The following is a 21,383-nucleotide window of genomic DNA, read 5'->3' on the forward strand; positions in this document are numbered from 1 at the left end:
CCTAATTCCTTACACTAAATTTTCCATCGTTTCAGTAGTACTACGATAATAAGATACCGCCACTATTGTGATAAAAAATAGAGATGCCATAATTTGGCAGGCAGAATTAATGCGTACCATTGTACTCTGTACTTTACTTTTTAAATTGAACTGCAATTAAATTATCAGAGGCAGGACATAATTAGGGGATGTGAATAGCTAAGCTATTTGTGACCTGCCCATCCTTATACCATGATTTGATTATCCGGCAGATCTGAATGATCTGTCCGAATCGTAACCGTGCAATGACTCAGAATGTAGATTGTAGAGTTAGAGTCAGCCAGCTAGTTCCTCTTCATTTCTTTGTTATATGTTTAGCAGTAAGACAGTAACGTTAGCCTCACTAATTACACCTACCTAGTGATCCGTATCACAGTAGAATCACGAGATGCTGGTGGTGGAGGTGAGATTGGAGCAAGCACGGAATTAAAAACTGAGTTCCAGAATTTGGGAATGATAACGAACCTCTACCAAGATGCCAGCGCAGTTTTCAACAGCACAACCCATCATTTCAGCAAGATCTCCGACAACCTTGCGAACAGTAAGATCACAGAAAATGTATCCAAGATCTCGGAGGCGATCAACAAGAGACTGCACTTCCAGCACAGACTGAATTGTGGAGCATTGAACCAGGAGACAAACAAGAGACAGTACAAAAAACTCAGCCCTCACTCCCTCTACAGCTCACTCACAAGATTAGAGGTTAGAGACCCTCTTCTAAACACATTTCTCTAGATCATTACCTTACCCAGACTTATTGATAACCAAGCTTACATCCATCACCAATAACCAAGTTTCTAGAATTCTAAATGTAGCTCTCTATCTCCACCAGGGTTTAGCGATAAAGCAAGGAATAATCCCAGAGCTCGCCGATGAGGACCTTGTAGTGACCAAAGTAATAGGGAGGGGAGCATACGGTGATGTTCACGAGGGGCTACTCAGGGACCGGGAGACTGGAGCCCTGCACAACGTCGCTATTAAATCTCTCAAGAGTATGTCCCATTTATTCATAACTTGGTACATAGTACATTGGTACTAGGAGTAGGTACATTACTAGGTACCTACATTCTGTGTCACAATTGATTATATGTTGAAAACATATCTGTATTTGTTTGAATTGGTGGTATGTTTAACATAGCAGCGACTGCAAATCTCGAACTTCTGGCCCATTATATATTCAGATTATATTGTAAATGTAAACAGATTATTTTTTTGATTTGTGGAGTTGCAGAATTGGAGTTAACGACTAATTCTAAACAAGCTAAAAGCCTTTTTATGATGCTCCTATCTCCCCTAGAAGGACGAGGGATAATGGTGGCTGCGTTTCTGAGAGAACTTCACATTCTAAGATTGTGTGGGACCCACCCAAACGTGATAAAGTTCTACGGGGCCTTGACCTGTAACAGCCCGCGACCTCAGGTTATTTTGGAGCTCTGTACTAAAGGAGACCTCTTCAGACTTATCAGGTGAGGAAATTAAAAAATCAGGGGACCTACTCCATGATCAATAATGCTACTCATTTCTAGCGTACTTTTTTGATTCAGAACGGCGCGGATTTAGCTACTGTAGAACTTTGTAAACTACAAATAAAATTGCAATAATAATCACAATTTCAGCCAATGTACACCGTGTCACGATAGGAAGACCATTTATGGATCTGTTAAAGACGGAACAATGTTCACATTTACACAAATCTTTCAAATGCTCAGAGACGTCGCACATGGTTTGGTAAGTCTATTAAAATGCTTAAAGACAGCGTACAACATTTGGTGGCAAGTAGGTACAATGCCAACCGGCTGTTAGAGGGCTATTAGCCGGCTATTTGGTTAGGATGAGGCAATTTTATAATTATCTCAGTACTGTTAAAGCTTCACGACTATTAAGCTTAAAGTAAGTCTAACTCCTTACTCTCGACTGTGCACCTCAGGAACACCTCCACAAGAAGGGAATAGTACATCAGGACTTGTCAGCTCGGAACATTTTACTGGACGAGACGTTCAGACCCAAAATATCAGGTAAATTATGTTGTATATTATAAATTATAATATTATCCTAATACCCACATCCAAACCAATGGCATAACAACAAGTCGAACAGATCCTTTCTTAGAATTACTGTGTCTGTAAGCAATATTCTAGCTTGAAGTTCGACATTGTCATTATTGCCCACGTACAGATTTTGGATTGTCGTCTCACCACGTGGAGGTTAGAAGGGAACATGAAGCAAAACAGGGCGTGGCTATCCCTGTGAGGTGGGCGGCTCCTGAACTGGTTCTGGAGAGAGTTTACTCAGATAAGAGTGACATGTAGGTTCTTTTATTTAGTAAACAATTGCAAAGTGCACGTGTCTTCATTTTTTGAGCTTTTAGCTTAACGGAAAATTTGAAAACGTCTTGATTAATTCAGATAACCAAGGAAATAGCACCAAGATACATACACACAAAATAATAAGTTTCCTATTTCCTATTTCCCTCAGTTGGTCCTATGGTATTCTGATAGGGGAGGTGGTGTCTTACGGGGACGTTCCCTGGCCCAAACTCTCTCAGACTGACATCAGACGAGCTATGAAGAAACGAGTCCCTCCCGAGCCTCCACACAATACCTACTTTCCACTGTGAGTTACACGTGACTTGTAGATCCTTATATGGACATCACGTGATATGTTGGGTATCAATTAATTTCACTTTTAACAACGTGTTACTGTTAAGTCAACACTGCTCACATCCATTTCAATATCCCAGACAGCAGATACTGCTGCAGTGTTGGGAATATGATCCAGAGAGAAGGCCGGAGTTGCAACAGTTAGGGGAGGCTATTGGGAACTTTAACGTCAGCAGATAGCTCGGGATAACACGTTTAGTAGACTGTCACTCAGACTGATAACGCGTGATCCAAACTGCAATTAACGCGTGACTCAATCAGATATGAAATATGGGCAAGAGACTTATGGGTTCAACTTCAAGGAATTTACACTCAAGAACTTTATACTCATAATAGTTTTAAAGTTTTAAAATTACCCTGCCTACAAAAATAATGCCTTAAAAAACTTATGTCTTAAAAATTAGAATTTGTTTTATTTCCAAAAAAAATACATCTTATTTTTATTCTTAACGTATAGAAGTTACACTTACCAGATAAATTGGCCAAAAACCATTATTTATTGATAGTTAATTTATGAATGATTTAGGACTTAAAATTTGTATTTATTAACATTGGTATTTGTTTTGATAAGCCATGGAATCTTAACGATATAATTCAGAAAACAAATCTTTGATAAGAATTATATTTATGATTTTATCTTTTCGTTTATTTTATAGCTGATATTATTTAATTAGTAATCATTTCATTATTTGATAATTAAGATTTGGCGTAATACAAAGTAGAAAACTGTTAATTAAGGGATGCAAATGAGAACAGTGACATAATATGTACAATTATTTACAAAGGTAATCGCATGACTTAAAAATATCCAAAATACTCTTGTTTTATTATTTTTTAGACTTAAATAATCTAAGGAACTCTTCACATATTATGCAGTTGTATTTTCGCACAATATAGTCCTCCTGTGTTTCTGCAGAGCTATAATTTAATCATCGTTTGTAAAATATATTTTCTCAGAAACTGCGTTATACTTTAACTTATATGTGAAGGATCCTGGCATCTAACGAGATTTTTTGTGAGAATAAATTAAAAGTGTACAAAAAGTCTGCCATATCAAATAAAGTTCCGTTCAAGTACAGCACACTCACTAAGTGATGTCAGTCACCACGTGATGTCATAACATCACGTGACGTCACAACATCACGTGACGTCACAACATCACGCGACGTCACTCACCACGGGACATGTTTTCACAGATCACGTGACGAAGTCACTGAGTGATGACACTGCGCTCGTTGCTGCGAGTGGGGGAGATACCAGGAAGGACCTTGTGCGGAGAGACAAGGTTAGGGTTATCAGAGAGGGGGACGTTGATGTGGCGCCCACTGTGAACAGTGGTGGTCAGCATCTTGAGCAAGGTGTTGTGTTCCACTGTGTCCCTGATACTGGGGGAGTACGAGAGTTAAAAATAAGATTGAAACTCCGGGTGAATCCTGGCTGTTAGAACCGGACAAACTTATCCCAAACCAAATTATACCTCAAGCTACAAAGGTTCGGGTTCCCTTCTAATAATGAGACTTGTGTCCAGTATAATTATTAATGTAGCTGCAGATCTTTCTAGAATTTTACTTTTAGACCTAATCGCTTTCAACAATCACGAGACGTAACATCACTTGTGTATAAGATGCATTCTACAGTCTCATTGTCTGGCACACTTCGTCAGAATTGCTGAAACATTGGTACACGCGGCGAATAATAGAAAGTATAAATTGATAGATATTCTCCATTTCTTACCCTGGGGGATCCTGTTTTGATTTCTCAGCCAGAGCACTTTGCCTTTGTTTTGATATTTGAAGAGTCTCGTAGTCGCTTGTTCTGCAGAAAATACGCAGTTAAAAGCAGGAAATAGCCCGGGCTTACCCACACTTTGAGATATAATCGATATCTAAGCGATTGTTTTGAGGTTAGCTGGTCAACTTTCTGGCCATTTATGTGAATCAGATTAGCTGTACATTGTGACGTTACAAAAATTAGAGAGATAATGAAAGAGGCGATCCCAGTCGGGCGTTCCTTAATCAACCCGGAACTGTCGAAATGTTTGAATAGGTGGTCACGTGATATCATGCTTTTATTCACGTGGTATGACGTCACATCATTCATGCCGAAGTATTAAGCTATTATTAAGTTATTTTACGTTGCAGTGATTTAAATGACCCAATATTAAGTATAGACCAGACAGTATTCCGGAGAATTGTCAATAAACTTGAGAGATAAATGCCACGATTCCAGCCTCTTGGTCGAGTGTTATTACGCATTTAAAGTGCAAAGTACTGGCTAGGGCCAATGGAGAAAGTGCTGGAAGTTTCTAAAAGTTTGTAACCACTGACCAGGCGGTAGTCAGACTCTTTTGTGAGGTACTTTGCAACTGTTCTACGTCGAAAGTTCAGAATAAAGCATATTCATAGTACAACCTGTCTTAATAGATAGACTTTGAGGATCGAAACCAACATTCAACAACCCAGTAAAAAGCTTGGAAATAGAAAACAATATTTAAGTCTAGTACTCTTATAATGACCGTTTAAGGTATTAGAGTTAAAGAGTACCACCCTACTACACATTCGAAGTTAGCGATATAAAATACCAACTTTAAAACGTTCCACTTCTAGATAATAAGCACGCTCCAACTACGGAAAATGACTGTGAAGTTGTATCTCTGATCGATCCATCCGGTATTATACAATATACAGTATACATACGATTCTAGAACACTTGAATTCTCACTTAAAATTTAAACTCAATCTTCACATTGGCGATGGTGGCCCGTGGCATCCTAAAAGTATAATCTTCTGGCTGGCTGATCCCAGACACGGTCTGTAGCCATCGATTGTTCTCACAGTTATTCTCCTAAGTTCTAAACTACACCACGAGGAGGGAGGAGAGATTCTCTTATAACAGTTCACTTATCACTCCCCCAGGGTCACGTTATTATACCTGAATTCATTCCAGATGACACTCATTATCCCATTACAGCAATGTGAAAAGACAAGTGGACAGGTGGAGCAGGTGATGTCCGTGAGAAAGTGGTGAAATTTCCTGAAAACTGTGGCCAGCCGGAGTAGACGGCACACTAATCACAGCCTGCATTATTATACGTTATGATATTACCATATAAATTGCACTGCATAATTATCTTGCAAGCTCATGAATTGGGAGGCGAGAAAAGTGATTACCCGGCTAATCAGATCCAGGGCGGTTATTAGTCGTTGTTATGGAAAAATTAGGCCATGTGTGTGTGTGTGTGTGGGGCGTCAATTTAAATATCCGTTAGCTTATAACGATTGCAGATTAAGTCAGAGTTAATTTGGCCACGGAATGATTAATAAATATAACTTTATCTTAAATTAAAAGAAAGGTCTGACAATTTGGTTGGAGCTTTACCTACCATGTGAAATGTTTGATCAGTACTTAACTTTTACATTTGGATAACGGCGACTTCTAGAATTGTAGACTAAATGAGTAAAAGGTAACTAACAAGCAATTTAAAGGTCACCAATAGGTTACTGACAGGCTTTCAACAGGTGAATTAACAGCTCTCAAAAGGTCACTTAATGGTTGTATGTCACTAACCGTGACCAACATCCAACAAATCATTAATTATGGTTACCACTTAACAGACAACGAACGAACCAACATGGCGACCCTAGCAAACTAGGGACGAGATGCCGAAACCCTTTTCAAGCGGTATAGCCGCACGGTCCTTTTGGTACAGATTTCCCTGCAGCACAGTCGGGACCCAACCCCAGGTATATGCACTTTTGTCATTTCACCAGCTCTAGTAACGGTTATATAAACAGTTGACGAGTAAAGTAATACTTGTTGATGAAGTTGATCCTGGATGCGTTCTGTTGTTCCCACTGTTTGAAGTTGAACTTGATCTGTTCATAACAAGCTTGTTCATCTTCCAACTCAACTCGGCTCTCCCTGTCCAGTATCTCCATCTGAAAACACTGTTTTATAAATCAGGAAATACATTTCTCTCTAAGTGATTATTGAACCAAGATAAGGTTATATCATAGAGATTGTGGATCAAGATACAATTCTTCAATATATAGGTTTTGTGGACAACGATTTTGTCTCAAAATTCCCTTACCCATCAAAACATGGGTTTGATTAAAAGAAGTGGCATGTATAGTACTGATGTACGGTCAATGGTCATATGGATAAATCTCCACCGGTCAAAAGTATCATACTTATTAAAATCAGTAAAGTGGTCTGTTAACGATATTTGATATGAGCTTAACAAATTCTGATGCTTTGATTTCCATTTCATCACTTACAGACCTCATAATTCTGAACTTTTAGTTCTGCATCAATTCTCCTAATAGGCTGGTACTAGGAGTCCGATATAATCGAATAAAGGGAATGTTGGCTCTGAAACTTCTTAAGAATGTATTCAGTAATATGTGGGCTATGAAGGGTTGTGGTTTGTAAGTTAAGTGACGAGTACCCTATATATAATACCCTAGTAGGTAGGTACGATAATACATGGTACCTTGTAGTAATTAAAAGAAACTCCCTAGACGTCAGAATGATAGACTAAACATGGTCGAGCTATCAACAGTTATCCTGATCATTCCACTTTATTTCATGTTGCTAACGGCTAATGTCACGTGAGTAGTTGTGCATGCTCGGCTGCCTCTACTTCTCCTTATCATCTAATTGAACCGCGAATAATAAAAGTAATTGTCGCCACAATATCACCGGATACATAGTTGTGCCAAAGTCCTCTCTCTCTCACCTTCACTCTCATCAGACTATAAATTTTCGGTTTTACAGTGCACTTGTGAAGATTTGGTAACATTTACAGTAGGATGCAAGGAATTAACAAGATTTATATTTTTCTGGAAGAAAAGGTAAGCTCTCCCACATGTGAGGGCCCGCTAATCTTGTACGGGAAAAAGAAGACAATTTAAACACTATTTTTGCGCTGCAAGATTCCCTCTCTGTGTGGGAGAGTAGAGTTGAGGGCTGGAGTTTAACTTTTCCTGGTAAATGTTTGCTGGTGCCACTCAGTCCGTAAACCATTGCAACATGACAGTTTATTGCTGTAGGGTTCTGCCCATTTTAAAAGTACAGTCCGCGGCAGCTGCTCACTTTTTAGCCAGATACTTTTGTTAGGGTCAGTGGCGGCAAATTTGTTATATTCAGTGCTGTTTGTTAGTAGAAATATGTTTAATTAGCAAATTCCTGTGCCGTTTGAGAACCCAACTCCGTTAATGGTAGACTCCCCGCCCAATTGTATCACTTGATGCTGTTTTAAAAGCCTCACTTTTTGCGGCTATGGTAGTCTGTTTCTCACTTGATACTGTTTTAAAAGCCTCACTTTTTGCGGCTATGGTAGTCTGTTTCTCACTTGATACTGTTTTAAAAGCCTCACTTTTTGCGGCTATGGTAGTCTGTTTCTCACCTGATGCCGTTCTAAAAGCCTCACTTTTTTCGGCTATGGTAGTCTGTTTCTCACTTGATAATGATACTGTTTTAAAAGCCTCACTTTTTGCGGCTATGGTAGTCTGTTTCTCACTTGATGCTGTTTTAAAAGCCTCACTTTTTGCGGCAATGGTAGTCTGTTTCTCACTTGATACTGTTTTAAAAGCCTCACTTTTTGCGGCTATGGTAGACTGTTTCTCACTTGATGCCGTTTTAAAAGCTTCACTTTTGGCGGCTATGGTAGTCTGTTTCTCACCTGATGCCGTTTAACAGCTTCACTTTTGGCGGCTATGGTAGTCTGTTTCGCACCTGATGCCGTTTAACAGCTTCACTTTTGGCGGCTATGGTAGTCTGTTTCTCACCTGATGCCGTTTAACAGCTTCACTTTTGGCGGCTATGGTAGTCTGTTTCTCACCTGATGCCGTTTAACAGCTTCACTTTTGGCGGCTATGGTAGTCTGTTTCTCACCTGATGCCGTTTAACAGCTTCACCTTTGGCGGCTATGGTAGTCTGTTTCTCACCTGATGCCGTTAAACAGCTTCACTTTTGGCGGCTATGGTAGTCTGTTTCTCACCTGATGCCGTTTAACAGCTTCACTTTTGGCGGCTATGGTAGTCTGTTTCTCACCTGATGCCGTTTAACAGCTTCACTTTTGGCGGCTATGGTAGTCTGTTTCTCACCTGATGCCGTTTAACAGCTTCACTTTTGGCGGCTATGGTAGTCTGTTTCTCACCTGATGCCGTTTAACAGCTTCACTTTTGGCGGCTATGATAGTCTGTTTCTTACCTGATGCCGTTTAACAGCTTCACTTTTGGCGGCTATGATAGTCTGTATCTCTCTGAGAGCCTCCCTGTCACTCTTGATAGGGGTGATGTTATCCAGCATCAGTTCTGCAATTATCTCCTCCCAAACCTCTCCAACTTTGAAATCCAAGTAGTTCTCAATCAGAGTCAGTGTGATCTGGAGTAGGGTGTTTTATTAGATAACATGCTGGGTAAGGTGTGATAAGAATTAGATAACATCCTGTGTAAGATGTGATAAGAATTGCTCCCAGAAATTTTAGCGTATGTTAATATCTACCCTCCCCAATTATTTCCTTTGTGCTCGATCATTAACTACAGGAAACCTGCACAAAGTATATGTATTTAAACACTGAGCGGTAAAATGCTTTACAGTTTATTATTGTATTTACAGTCTGCATTTATTACAGCCGACATGAAGAGAACTTGTATCTGGGAATGAGAGGTTTGCTAAATCACGTACTTTGATCTTAATGCAGACAGCAATCAGGCAATCTTAGTCAACAAATGTAATTTTAGTCATTATCGTAACTAATGCAATGGTAAATGGTTATTATTGTAATGAATGGTTATCATGTTTAAAGTTGTTCTAACCTGATCCTTGGCAGAAACGGGAGGTAGATTATCAAACCCAATCCGGAAAAGCATAGCGTAAATCTTTGCTCGCATGTTATCAGCAACATCCAGTATAGCCAGAGTAGGAGTGGAGCTGAGGGCGTGCGCGCTAACGTCAGTCATCAGCTGTTCTGCTCCTTGTAGAGGCGTGGCTGGGTCTGTGAAGGAGTGGAAGGTTAGGGGCTGGGTCTGTGAAGGGGTGAAAGGTTAGGGGCTGGGTATGTGAAGGGGTGGAAGGTTAGGGGCTGGGTCTGTGAAGGGGTGGAAGGTTAGGGGCTGGGTCTGTGAAGGGGATGGAAGGTTAGGGGCTGGGTCTGTGAAGGAGATGGAAGGTTAGGGGCTGGGTCTGTGAAGGAGATGGAAGGTTAGGGGCTGGGTCTGTGAAGGGGTGGAAGGTTAGGGGCTGGGTCTGTGAAGGGGTGAAAGGTTAGGGGCTGGGTCTGTGAAGGGGTGGAAGGTTAGGGGCTGGGTCTGTGAAGGGGTGGAAGGTTAGGGGCTGGGTCTGTGAACGGGTGGAAGGTTAGGGGCTGGGTCTGTGAAGGGGTGAAAGGTTAGGGGCTGGGTCTGTGAAGGAGTGGAAGGTTAGGGGCTGGGTCTGTGAAGGGGTGGAAGGTTAGGGGCTGGGTCTGTGAAGGGGTGGAAGGTTAGGGGCTGGGTCTGTGAAGGGGTGGAAGGTTAGGGGCTGGGTCTGTAAAGGGGTGGAAGGTTAGGGGCTGGGTCTGTGAACGGGTGGAAAGTTAGGGGCTGGGTCTGTGAAGGGGTGAAAGGTTAGGGGCTGGGTCTGTGAAGGGGTGGAAGGTTAGGGGCTGGGTCTGTGAAGGGGTGGAAGGTTAGGGGCTGGGTCTGTGAAGGGGTGGAAGGTTAGGGGCTGGGTCTGTGAAGGGGTGGAAGGTTAGGGGCTGGGTCTGTGAAGGGGTGGAAGGTTAGGGGCATGGTCTGTGAAGGGGTGAAAGGTTAGGGGCTGGGTCTGTAAAGGGGTGGAAGGTTAGGGGCTGGGTCTGTGTATGGGTGGAAGGTTAGGGGCTGGGTCTGTGAAGGGGTGGAAGGTTAGGGGCTGGGTCTGTGAAGGGATGAAAGGTTAGGGGCTGGGTCTGTAAAGGGGTGGAAGGTTAGGGGCTGGGTCTGTGTATGGGTGGAAGGTTAGGGGCTGGGACTGTGAAGGGTTGGAAGGTTAGGGGCTGGGTCTGTGAAGGGGTGGAAGGTTAGGGGCTGGGGCTGTGAAGGAGTGGAAGGTTAGGGACTGGGTCTGTAAAGGGGTGGAAGGTTAGGGGCTGGGTCTGTGAAGGGGTGGAAGGTTAGGGTCTGTGAAGGGGTGGAAGGTTAGGGGCTGAGTCTGTGAAGGAGTGGAAGGTTAGGGGCTGGGTCTGTGAAGGGCGAAAGGTTAGGGGCTGGGTCTGTGAAGGGGTGGAAGGCTAGGGGCTGGGTCTGTGAAGGGGTGGAAGGTTAGGGGCTGGGTCTGTGAAGGGGTGGAAGGTTAGGGGCTGGGTCTGTGAAGGGGTGAAAGGTTAGGGGCTGGGTCTGTGAAGGGGTGGAAGGTTAGGGGCTGGGTCTGTGAAGGGGTGGAAGGTTAGGGGCTGGGTCTGTGAAGGGGTGGAAGGTTAGGGGCTGAGTCTGTGAAGGGGTGGAAGGTTAGGGGCTGGGTCTGTGAAGGGCGAAAGGTTAGGGGCTGTGAAGGGGTGGAAGGTTAGGGGCTGGGTCTGTGAAGGGGTGGAAGGTTAGGGGCTGGGTCTGTGAAGGGGTGGAAGGTTAGGGGCTGGGTCTGTGAAGGGGTGGAAGGTTAGGGCTGGGTCTGTGAAGGGGTAAACAGCGACGCAGCTGAGAGGCTAATTCCCCTGATAAATTATCGTAATTAACTCAAACTGCGTACCACACAGGGCTTGGAGTACTGGAAAAGATTACAAATTTCCTGAAATCAAATTTAAAGTATTTAACTTTAAGTTCAATGTTTAAAAAAACTGGTCTGGATTATGTAGAACTGATTAACATTAATATAAACCCACTTTGCTGTAATAAAAGTTTATTAATTTCAATAATCGCTCCCTTTTCTCCAATAAAAGTTTTAAAACTCTCCATCATTAAATGAGTCCCGTCTAGCGAATTGTTACAATGTATGAGTCATACCTCTTATAATTATTATCTTAAGAAGGTCCTGTTCGATGTCTTTATCTTTGAGTCATATTATAGTGGTTCACGTCTTGTCTTGATATTGTTGTTAGTTACAACTCTGTTTTAAAACTGCCTTTAAAAATTAATTCACGACTTTTTTACCCGACAAATGGTTTGTTAAAACCTGAAGCTACTCGTGTAAAAATGAAATGGTATTAAGAGGCTATAATTTCCATCATTGCCTAGTTGTAAGTAATTTATCTTATTTGAGCATGCTTACGGTCAACAGATCCACAAACTTGCTTAAAACGTGAGTTTATAATCCTATTACTTATCACTTAACTTTACCTTATATGTTTATCATTTTCTTCCCAAGCACCACCCAAAATACCGACAGTTATCGATGAATTTAAATCAAATAAAGTGGCCATTGGCCAATCCATCCCGACGATTTCCCAATAAACTGATAGCCGCTTATAGGAACGTATATCATACGTCTCATTGTAATATTCACACGGTATATTTGTCCTGGGTGCATGACAAAGTACGTAAGTTTTATGATAAAAATGGTGTTAATTCTTGCAGAAGTTTCCGTGCAGTAGTAATTTACCTAACAATAGGCCAATCGATAAGACTGATAATTCGATTATCAATTATCAGTAAATTTATCTTTCGAAAATGCAAGGCTTGGCTGTTATAACGTTCATGATTGGCCATAATATGACCTGCAGAATTAGGAACGTTCTAATAATGGGTTCATTGTAAGCGTCGGAGCATTCCGAGTATTATGCCCCATCTAAATTCTCGATCGCGTGGTTTCTCTAGAAAACTAATCTTCAGCCCTGGGTGGTCTTCACATGTCACGTGAGATGTCGTAAAAACGTGAAAACCTAAATTATTGAATTTTTTGATAATTAAGTAAAGGAGCCGATTGCCTAATTGCAGGCGACTACAGTCTTTTCCTTCTAGCTTTTTACGCTCCAGCGTTCACTTTTGTGAGCCTACATTATTTTCGAAGCTCTGATAAGAGCCTCTTTGAACTTGGGGACAATCACTTACATGCATTCAACCCCGTACGCTTAGGACATACCAACAGATCATAAAATCTGTACCGTACACAAAACTTAAACATAAACTACTGGTAGTGTGTCCTCAAAAAATCCCTAGATATACACCTGGCCTGGGTGAGACCTGCTTTGCAATTGCTAATAAGAAATTCAACGATTTGTGCTCCACAAGTCACCGCAGAGCCAAGGGATCTTCATTAATTGGAATGATTCAGTTCTGTAATACTTTGAGGTCTTTAGAATCTCATTCATCAATCATCACCAACTATAACTTCTTTTCAAGGCTGTTCAGATTTTTCACAGAAAAATCCATTGTACAAAAGGTAAGCTGTGTACTGCGTGCCGTTGTAAAAGCATTAATATTTTTAATAGTTTTAAAAACATGTTTTTCTGTAGAATTATACCTTATGGGGATATCAACCCGGGTTAAGATTAGTTTCTAAGATTAGTTTCTTCTACCCGGTTGCTGAATTAGGTAAAATATTGCGACAGTCGATACAGCAGCAAAGAAATATGAGTGACGAACGTACACTGCATAAAACTAATAGCTCATTTCGTAATCTCGTGATTAAACAAATGCTGTAGACTGCCAGCGTCATGGCAATTAAATAATTTTGGATCAGAGTAAACATAATTTTTAACTCTCCGCGAATTTCAAAATGTTGCTAAATTGTGGCTTTTGTACCTTAAGGTTCAGTTTTAAAGGTACGTACCGTACAGCAATTTTTAAAGGTACGTACTGTACGTACTTCTCTTCTTAGATTAGTTTGAAATGGTTGCCTTTGGCGCTTTTGATGGTCGTTTTGTATAATACACTCGGCTTCGCCAGCCTTCATATCATAATTGCTGCCTTTAAAAACTGGTATCTAACCTGCCATGATATGGTTCCTATCTCTCTTGACGCCCATTGCATGTTCCTCCGCCCTCCACAGCTGGATCAGAAGGGACACTGCAGTTTTCTGGCCTGTTCCCCTCCACGTGACCACGTGCGGAAGTGCACGTGCATCTTCTGTGAGGTCAAGGAGCGCGCCCAGGACCAAGTTCTGCATACTTGGGGGACACTTCTCCAGCAGATCAAGAAGGATGGGGATACCTCCACGCTCTAGAAATAGGTCCTGGAAAACAGTTATTGGAAGTAGGCGATTTTGTGTACAAATACTTAAATATGTAGTACTCAAAATTAATTGATGTTGTTTGGTACCTTAATACTGACTATAGGATCTGTTACCCTTTATAAAATTAAAAAAGCTTTTCATTCTAACCTGGTTCATGAAGGAAACGCAGCACCAGATAGCATTGACAGAGCTGAGGAGCAGTTTGTGATACCCCAGCCCTGAGGAAAACTTCTCACTGTCGAGACTGAGAAAGTTGAGCAGGAGGTCGACCCCCTCGTCTCCAAACGTCGCCTGGTACACAAGATATGTTTTAACTCTGGAGCACAGACACATGGCACTGCTAGGCTCAGTGCGTGGCACAGCCTGGCTCCCTGGCCAGGGATAGACTTATCCAGGGTACTACCGACTAGATGTACGAGGAAATGTTGGCCCGTGGGTCGTGGGATCAGAATATTTGTGAAGCGATATTGACCAATCACAAAGCAGTATTCATATCACGGTACCTGTTCTCATCCAATCAAAAGGGGCTAGAGGGAAAGTTAAAATAGGAGCTATAACCTACCTTTCTGTGCGAGTCTGTCTCACAGACAACTGAGAGAATGAGCAGAGTGTTTGAGAGGATACTTAACTCTATCGGCACCTCAGTGTCTTTGTACATCTTCAATACCACTGGAAGATCAGGGGATTATTCAAGATCAAAGCCACAGTAAATCAGAGAAAACCTAGAACACAATAATTTCGTGATCCGACAGGCAGGTACTCCCGGGAATGCTCCAGAATGCTCCAAATCTGATGAATGGTCGCACAGTTAACGCGTGTGGATGGAGCCTCACCTAGTAGCGACCCTATGAGTCCTTGATCGCACAGATCTTGTATGACGTTTTCGTTTCCCGTTCGCACCACCGCCAGAAGGACTCTGATAGTGTATCGGAGCTGAGCTCGCCGGGTTTGGTAGCCCCCCTCTCCGAAGAAGCTGTTTCCGTGTCCTCCGTAATCACCTTCAGGGTAACAAACTGGGGTGTGAGAATTAGAATCTGCAAATTAGGGTAATGTATGGGTAAAATCAAGTGGGGTGAGAGAATAAGGATGGTGTTTATAAAGGTACTATTTCTTGAGAAATGTAATGTTTGTGATCCACAAAAAGCGAAAACTGTGGAGATATATTATTCCTTTGGGGTTATAATTGCAAGAAACTGACCTTAAAAAGAGGGCGTTATTAGTTATTAATCAACTTATTGCCCTTATCATAACAATGAACATTGTATTATGTTATGTCATGTCTTATCGTACGTCGACTCTAGACGTTCTTCTGCCGCAGACCGTAAAAAACTTATCATATTTCATTCTTGGGAAATAATCCCGATACAAAAAAAAATGTCGCCCAGTTTGCTAATTTTAAAACTTTGGTGCCAGCCCTCAGTAACTGAACACAAATAATTACGATCGTTTTTAAAACTAATAGATGTAACAATTTCGGATATAGTTCACGGGGAATCATGGCCTGATATAGTGATCGAGTGGCTTCAGGACTGACTACTAAAACCGATTAGGACCTCTCAAATTAACGGTACCCCATAGGTTATTTAATTACCAGAATTACCTGCTTGATATATTTATTTCATAATTTAGTTAATTGTCTCGAATCGCTTTGCTTTTGATCCTGGAATTTACTGGTTCCCAGGATTTGGTGGTAGTTGAAATTTAAGCCACTAAATTTTGGCGTTGTTTGGAATGTTTCCAGTTTGTTTGCTCTATATTCTAGAAGGTGTCTGAGAAGGGGACTTGGTGGCCAGAACTACCAGTGCCATTTTACACGTCAACCAAACGTTATTAAAATTCTGGTCTGGTTTGAGAGTAGCGTAGGTTAGTGGTTATTAATTTTCTTAAGATAAGGTATTAGGATAGGATCAGGTTAAATTTTCTTTAAACATTTTAAAGAAAATGTTAAATTTATGGCTGCATTTATGGGATGCACTATTTGTCCAACAAAATAAAAACCTTAGAAATTCACCTATTAAACAATCAAACAAACTCTTATACTTCTATCCCCTCTTCAGTATTCCTTAGCCTTAATTCAACCACCAGTCTTAACTCTTAACTAAACTTAACCTCGCATACGCCCTAGATATATTACACAAAAGTCTTCGAATCTGGAATCAAATAATTAAATAATTAAATAATCGTTACAAAACCCTAACCACACCATCATATTTCACAACAAATAATTAAATATAGTTTTTGTAATTGTATATGCCCTAGTTACGCAGGCAAAACCCAAACGTGTCACCCTGTGTCAAAATTACCTGGTTGACGTTATATAATGCTAAAAACTTGAATAATCCTCCACTTTCCCATCCTCAATAATCTAACTATAATGACTATAATTAGACTGCGGACAAGTAATGTCAGCTCGACAAAAATGCAGAAAAATGCACTGGTCAGAATGTCTCACTTCATCAGGTGTGACTCTGTTTAACCCGAGATATTCTCAACCTCCCTCTCATACTTGACTTCAAACTACTGCTAACTCAATTTCACTTAAAATTTCACTGCGCCTAACTCAATTTCACCTGAAATTTCACTTAATTTCATTTTTTATATCGACCACAGAGTTGGCCGGTCCATAAGTACATGACGATTTGTCACACACCTTACTGCTCTTTTTATGATTGCCTCGTGATTTTGATGTTGCTTTGTCACGCGGCCCGCACACCGTGATATCAGTATTTTGGTCGAGGTTCGTTTAACGGTTGAATTATTAATTCAATGTCTCCTTCAACCTGATACCTGAGGAGAAGAGCTACGAGGGATAGATAATATCTGTTGCTCAGGATTTACGATTGTGCTCTGCCAATTGCATCACTTGATTTAATTTATTGTATATAATAACATAAACCCGCCACGCAAAGGGTTTATATAACAGATCATCCCGCGCTAGCGGGATGATCTGATAAACACATACGAGTGCGCGCAGCGCACGAGTTTTGTGTTAATATGTAATCCCGAAGCGCCAGCTGAGGGATTACATTTATTTAGCCCTGAGCGTGAAGTGTTTATGGATTATAATTATCTCCGGCGATTTCGACAAGGGATTTATACTTTAGAACTGTACTGTCCGGAACACGATTGGAAAGCAGTTCATCAATCTGAATGTCAAACCGATCTGTCATAGTGGAGCAACAGCTTGAACGTTAGCAGGAACAAGAGCTGGAAGGAGAGCAAGCAAAACAATACTATTTTTAGGGCACGGACAAGGGTAGCTGGCTAGTCGCCAACTTCTCACGCCACGCGTTGGAGAAATTCCAAGAATTAGCTGCTTTGGCAACGTTCCCAGGAATTTGCGTGTAAAAGAAGTGGACGGTTACGATGTTTCATATCACGTGGTGCGCTTTCGTGTCACGTGGTATAGACTCGGCGTATGCTATTGGTGGCACGTGGTACGCACGTGACGCGCCCACGTGATCGCGCGTCTAACTGTTCTACTATTATCGAGTTCTAATCAGCAGTATCATTGATTATTGTAAGTCGGAGAATTGAATGATAAACATCAGTTACGACTAAAAAGCGGGCCGGGTTTATACAAATTTCCGGGGCGGGATGATGGTTAGAAACGACATCTGGGTCCCTACCCTCGCACAAGATTATTCTCAATTTTCTTGTTGTGTCCACAACTATACCGTTGATCAGAGTCACATCTGATGACTTCAGTGAAAGGGCTGATGACTTCAGTGAAAGAGCTGGTGACCTAGTGAAAGTGCTGGTGACGATGAGAAAGACCATAAACCAGGGATTCCTTCGGGAGCATGTAAGATTATATCCAAAGTTTGTTCGCCAATGGGGTGTGTCTGGGTGTCAAAGATCTTCAAGGTGGGTGCTACTTGTGATGAACTCTAGAAGGATGGGATGGTAATACTCGGTCTGGCCGTCTGGAAGCCCATAGAATTCCAGTTCAGAAACCGAGTAAGGAGGTGCGGCTACTGATGAGAAGCCTCCTTAAAGTTTATTTGGGTTAGAAACGACATCTGGGTCCCTACCCTCGCACAAGATTATTCTCAATTTTCTTGTTGTGTCCACAACTAAAAGAAGTGGACGGTTACGATGTTTCATATCACGTGGTGCGCTTTCGTGTCACGTGGTATAGACTCGGCGTATGCTATTGGTGGCACGTGGTACGCACGTGACGCGCCCACGTGATCGCGCGTCTAACTGTTCTACTATTATCGAGTTCTAATCAGCAGTATCATTGATTATTGTAAGTCGGAGAATTGAATGATAAACATCAGTTACGACTAAAAAGCGGGCCGGGTTTATACAAATTTCCGGGGCGGGATGATATCACCTTGAGATGTTTATCTAACAGCGGGCCGGGCTGAGTGATAATATGATCCCGCGTCGAAATCCCGGAGATATTTATATACTGTTTGACATTTTTACACAACACTTAACATTGCTGAAAAAAAAATTATTAATTCCAGTTTCCCTAATAATCACAACCAGTTGTAAATGTAAATGATGAGTTTCTTATATTGAAGCCGTATTTGTAGCCGTGAAATGACTGTATGGTGACAGTACAATGGCCGCGTATTATAGTGGCCGTTAGGAGCAGAATAGTAACTCCCAGTTAATCATATATTATGTAGTAACCTTACAGTTTCCCGTACGATTTCCCGTATTCAATGGTGACCCTCTAGTCACCGTATATTCATCGTATAGTAACCGTATAGTAACCGTATAGTAACCGTGTAAGTAACCGTATATTAACCATATATATATTATAGTAACCAATTGTGGGTGGTGTCGTCTGCTGACAGTGCTCATTCGGCAAGCCGAGAGCTAGATACAAATTGAAACGACTGGTTGAGTCAAACAATTGTTTCAATCATGAAAGCATGATATCATCAGTGACTTTCATGATTGAAACAATTGTTTGACTCAACCAGTCGTTTCAATTTGTATTATAGTAACCATATAGTAACCGTATAGTAACCGTATAGTAACCGTATAGTAACCGTATAGTAACCGTATAGTAACCGTATAGTAACATATAGTAACCATATAGTAACCGTATAGTAACCGTATAGTAACCGTATAGTAACTATATAGTAACCGTTTAGTGACCTGTGTCGGTGGGTGTGGTGAGTGAGTTGGTGATGTGGCGAGACTTACAGTCCAGACACGCCCACTCCAGTAACATTATAAGTCTTGTGTTGCCGTGTCCTCTCATGTATTCCTCCAGACACAGGGGCGACAGGGTTTCTAGACTCGACAGTGCCTGTAAATAGTAAGTTTTAGTTACTTCCATCGTACTGGAGTCAGTTTCACGCAGTGCACAATTTTCCGTTTTACGGTACATAATTTGTGGGTTTGAAGCTGGGTAATTCACACAACGTCCCCACCACACGATTGCCTTGGTATTAGATCCTGTGATCTGGTGATGATTGTTTGACGCGGAGAGAGCCCCTGACAATAAACCATTATCTTACCACCGAACCCGGTGTCATGTCACCCCATCAACACCTATCAAGGCTTCAGACGAATTACTGGTGTTTAAAATCTACCCTGTTGTTACCAAGCCAGGAATTCGTGACTCGTTGTCTCAGGTCTAAGCTGCGCTCTGTGTAGTCGGTGTGTTTGTCGGATATGTCGCTGTAGGGTGGGGAGGGAGAGAGCTTGCAGTGTAATTGTCGTGTAGATGTCGTCCTGTGTGACATGTCCTACGACACCTGCCCTCTCTCTCCCTCTCTCCGCAGCTGTGATCCATGACATTTACCATTGTTCCCTCTCACGCAGAAGGGGGTTTCTTACATTTATGCAAATAAAAACTGATGAATAAGACGCGTTACTGGGGTTTCCCTACTTAGTTTCCCGTAATGGTACGTTGTAAAGCTGTCTTCTTGACACAAACAGTTCTTTTTGCTTTGTAGTTTGTACTAATTAGGTGTCCTCTGCTACTGAAGTAGGTCGTACTGTAGTGCTAGCTCCCTACATCAGATCACTTAAACACTTCATTAACTTCACCAGGCGTAACTTTGTAGTCGGTACTTCGAGTAATCGATCATTCAGTTGTTTGATCTTTCGATGAGTCGTTAAGTTTCTTTTATTTTATCCCTTGATGGTCACACATACTCTACTTTTGTCCGATCTTTTGACAAGTCAGTCCTAAACGAGTCAACCTTTGACTTGTAGGCCGTTACATTAACCTATCAATTTCAGCTGTGTAATAAAGTTTGTAATCTGTCAAACTTTGACCTAGAATTCTTTTAATAATTATGTTACTTTTAACTTATTATCATTAATATTAACAATATTATTTTTCCCACCATTTTATCTCATTTCTATCAGTCTTCAGTTGTTGTGAGGATTTATCTTGATCGTAATCTAACAAATTTGCAAATAAGGCTTAATTTGGTGGATTTCTCGGAAAAAGTAAGTTTCCTCAACTTCCTTGTCTTAAGATTATTTTTAAAAACCAGGAGTATGATTTTATTTTGTTTGATTAAATCTGATTTTCTGGCACACTAAAATTCTTCTTCAACATTCTATACCGATCTATTACCAGGAATTACATAACTGTATTTCTCATTAATATGTGTTTGTGGTGTATTTTAAAGTGTACTTTAAAGTGATTGTTGATCATGAGTATGTGGTCCTTCTCGTGGTTTTTACGAGCAACAAGTGTTGTGGTTTAAGAAGAACTCTAGTATTCTCTGAGTAAATATTCTCGTGTTGAGGTTACAGTGCATGGTGAGGACAGAAAGTTATCCAGCACTTGTCTACTGATCGAATGAATGGGAGCATTAACAACACAATATTTTTATTAGCAAGTATTAACTACAGAATACTTAGCGTATAGTGCAATTAAGGCCAGGGAGAGGGAGAGGGGGGGGGGGGGGGGACATACATTTTTCAGTTTTCACATAAGCTTCTGGAGACGAAGCTGCTTTTTTGAAATGGTTAACCTCATAATTCGTGAACCGAGTCGAATAAAAGAAGTCGCTATATCACTTTTCTAGATACTATTCCAAAGAACCACTGTACCAAACTTCAAGATTAGGAAGTAGCTGGTTTTCTCAACTAAGAAACCGAAAGGTTATAAAAGTTATCTAGCTGTTTAAAGTCCCAGTTTTACTAGTAATTACATTTACAGGTAAACCCCAAACTTTGGCGCGCGAAATCTCAGGAACGTAAAGTCAGATTTCGATCCGGCTTTTTCTAATTTTTCGTCTCCAGCAGCTCTATCACAAATTATGTGAAAACTGAACAATTTATTTTTACCCCCACCCCCCCCATCTGGCCTTAACTAACACTAGATTTTATTAAGCATTTTACTAAGTACTATGAAGACTAGAGTACTGACTACAATTCCATTAACTATTGTCCTGTATTAGGGAGTATGACAGGTCACATAATTGGGGTTTACAACTTGACTAGGGTTCAATTGGACGGTAAAGAAAAAACGGAATTATTGCAACTAGACTCGGTTACACGTGCATCGTGCCCCATTTCAATCGCATCTTCATTGGATCCTCTCATGATTACTGAGACTGAATCTCA

The 21,383-nt window shown here is 41.2% G+C and overlaps 2 protein-coding genes across 4 annotated transcripts in view; one reads left to right on the top strand and one right to left on the bottom strand.

The window, feature by feature from the left end:
* The first annotated feature begins 296 nt into the window (after positions 1–296).
* Positions 297–3,656, top strand: LOC134817704 (tyrosine-protein kinase SRK2-like). Its single transcript, XM_063826946.1, has 8 exons — positions 297–741; positions 872–1,031; positions 1,337–1,505; positions 1,656–1,767; positions 1,967–2,054; positions 2,215–2,344; positions 2,515–2,652; positions 2,780–3,656. Exons 1-8 carry the CDS (start codon positions 493–495, stop codon positions 2,877–2,879), a joined length of 1,146 nt encoding a protein of 381 aa, XP_063683016.1. The 5' UTR covers positions 297–492; the 3' UTR covers positions 2,880–3,656.
* Positions 3,433–21,383, bottom strand: part of LOC134817603 (cilia- and flagella-associated protein 69-like) — a 43,702-nt gene continuing 25,751 nt past the window's right edge. Inside the window, exons 17-26 of one of the 3 annotated variants that reach the window (XM_063826824.1) lie at positions 18,948–19,101; positions 14,663–14,827; positions 14,392–14,498; positions 13,977–14,120; positions 13,586–13,829; positions 9,521–9,699; positions 8,913–9,086; positions 6,513–6,637; positions 4,434–4,514; positions 3,433–4,084 (exon numbers count right to left, since the gene is read on the bottom strand). In XM_063826824.1, coding sequence (XP_063682894.1) covers positions 3,910–4,084; positions 4,434–4,514; positions 6,513–6,637; positions 8,913–9,086; positions 9,521–9,699; positions 13,586–13,829; positions 13,977–14,120; positions 14,392–14,498; positions 14,663–14,827; positions 18,948–19,101 — 1,548 coding nt within the window. In that variant the 3' untranslated portion in view covers positions 3,433–3,909. Of the gene's footprint in view, positions 4,085–4,433; positions 4,515–6,512; positions 6,638–8,912; positions 9,087–9,520; positions 9,700–13,585; positions 13,830–13,976; positions 14,121–14,391; positions 14,499–14,662; positions 14,843–18,947; positions 19,102–21,383 lie in introns of all 3 variants that reach the window. The other 2 variants (XM_063826841.1, XM_063826834.1) reach the window with 2 other exon arrangements.

Source organism: Bolinopsis microptera, chromosome 1 (assembly GCF_026151205.1).
Source record: "Bolinopsis microptera isolate Bmic1 chromosome 1, MBARI_Bmic_1.0, whole genome shotgun sequence".
NCBI lineage: Eukaryota > Metazoa > Ctenophora > Tentaculata > Lobata > Bolinopsidae > Bolinopsis > Bolinopsis microptera.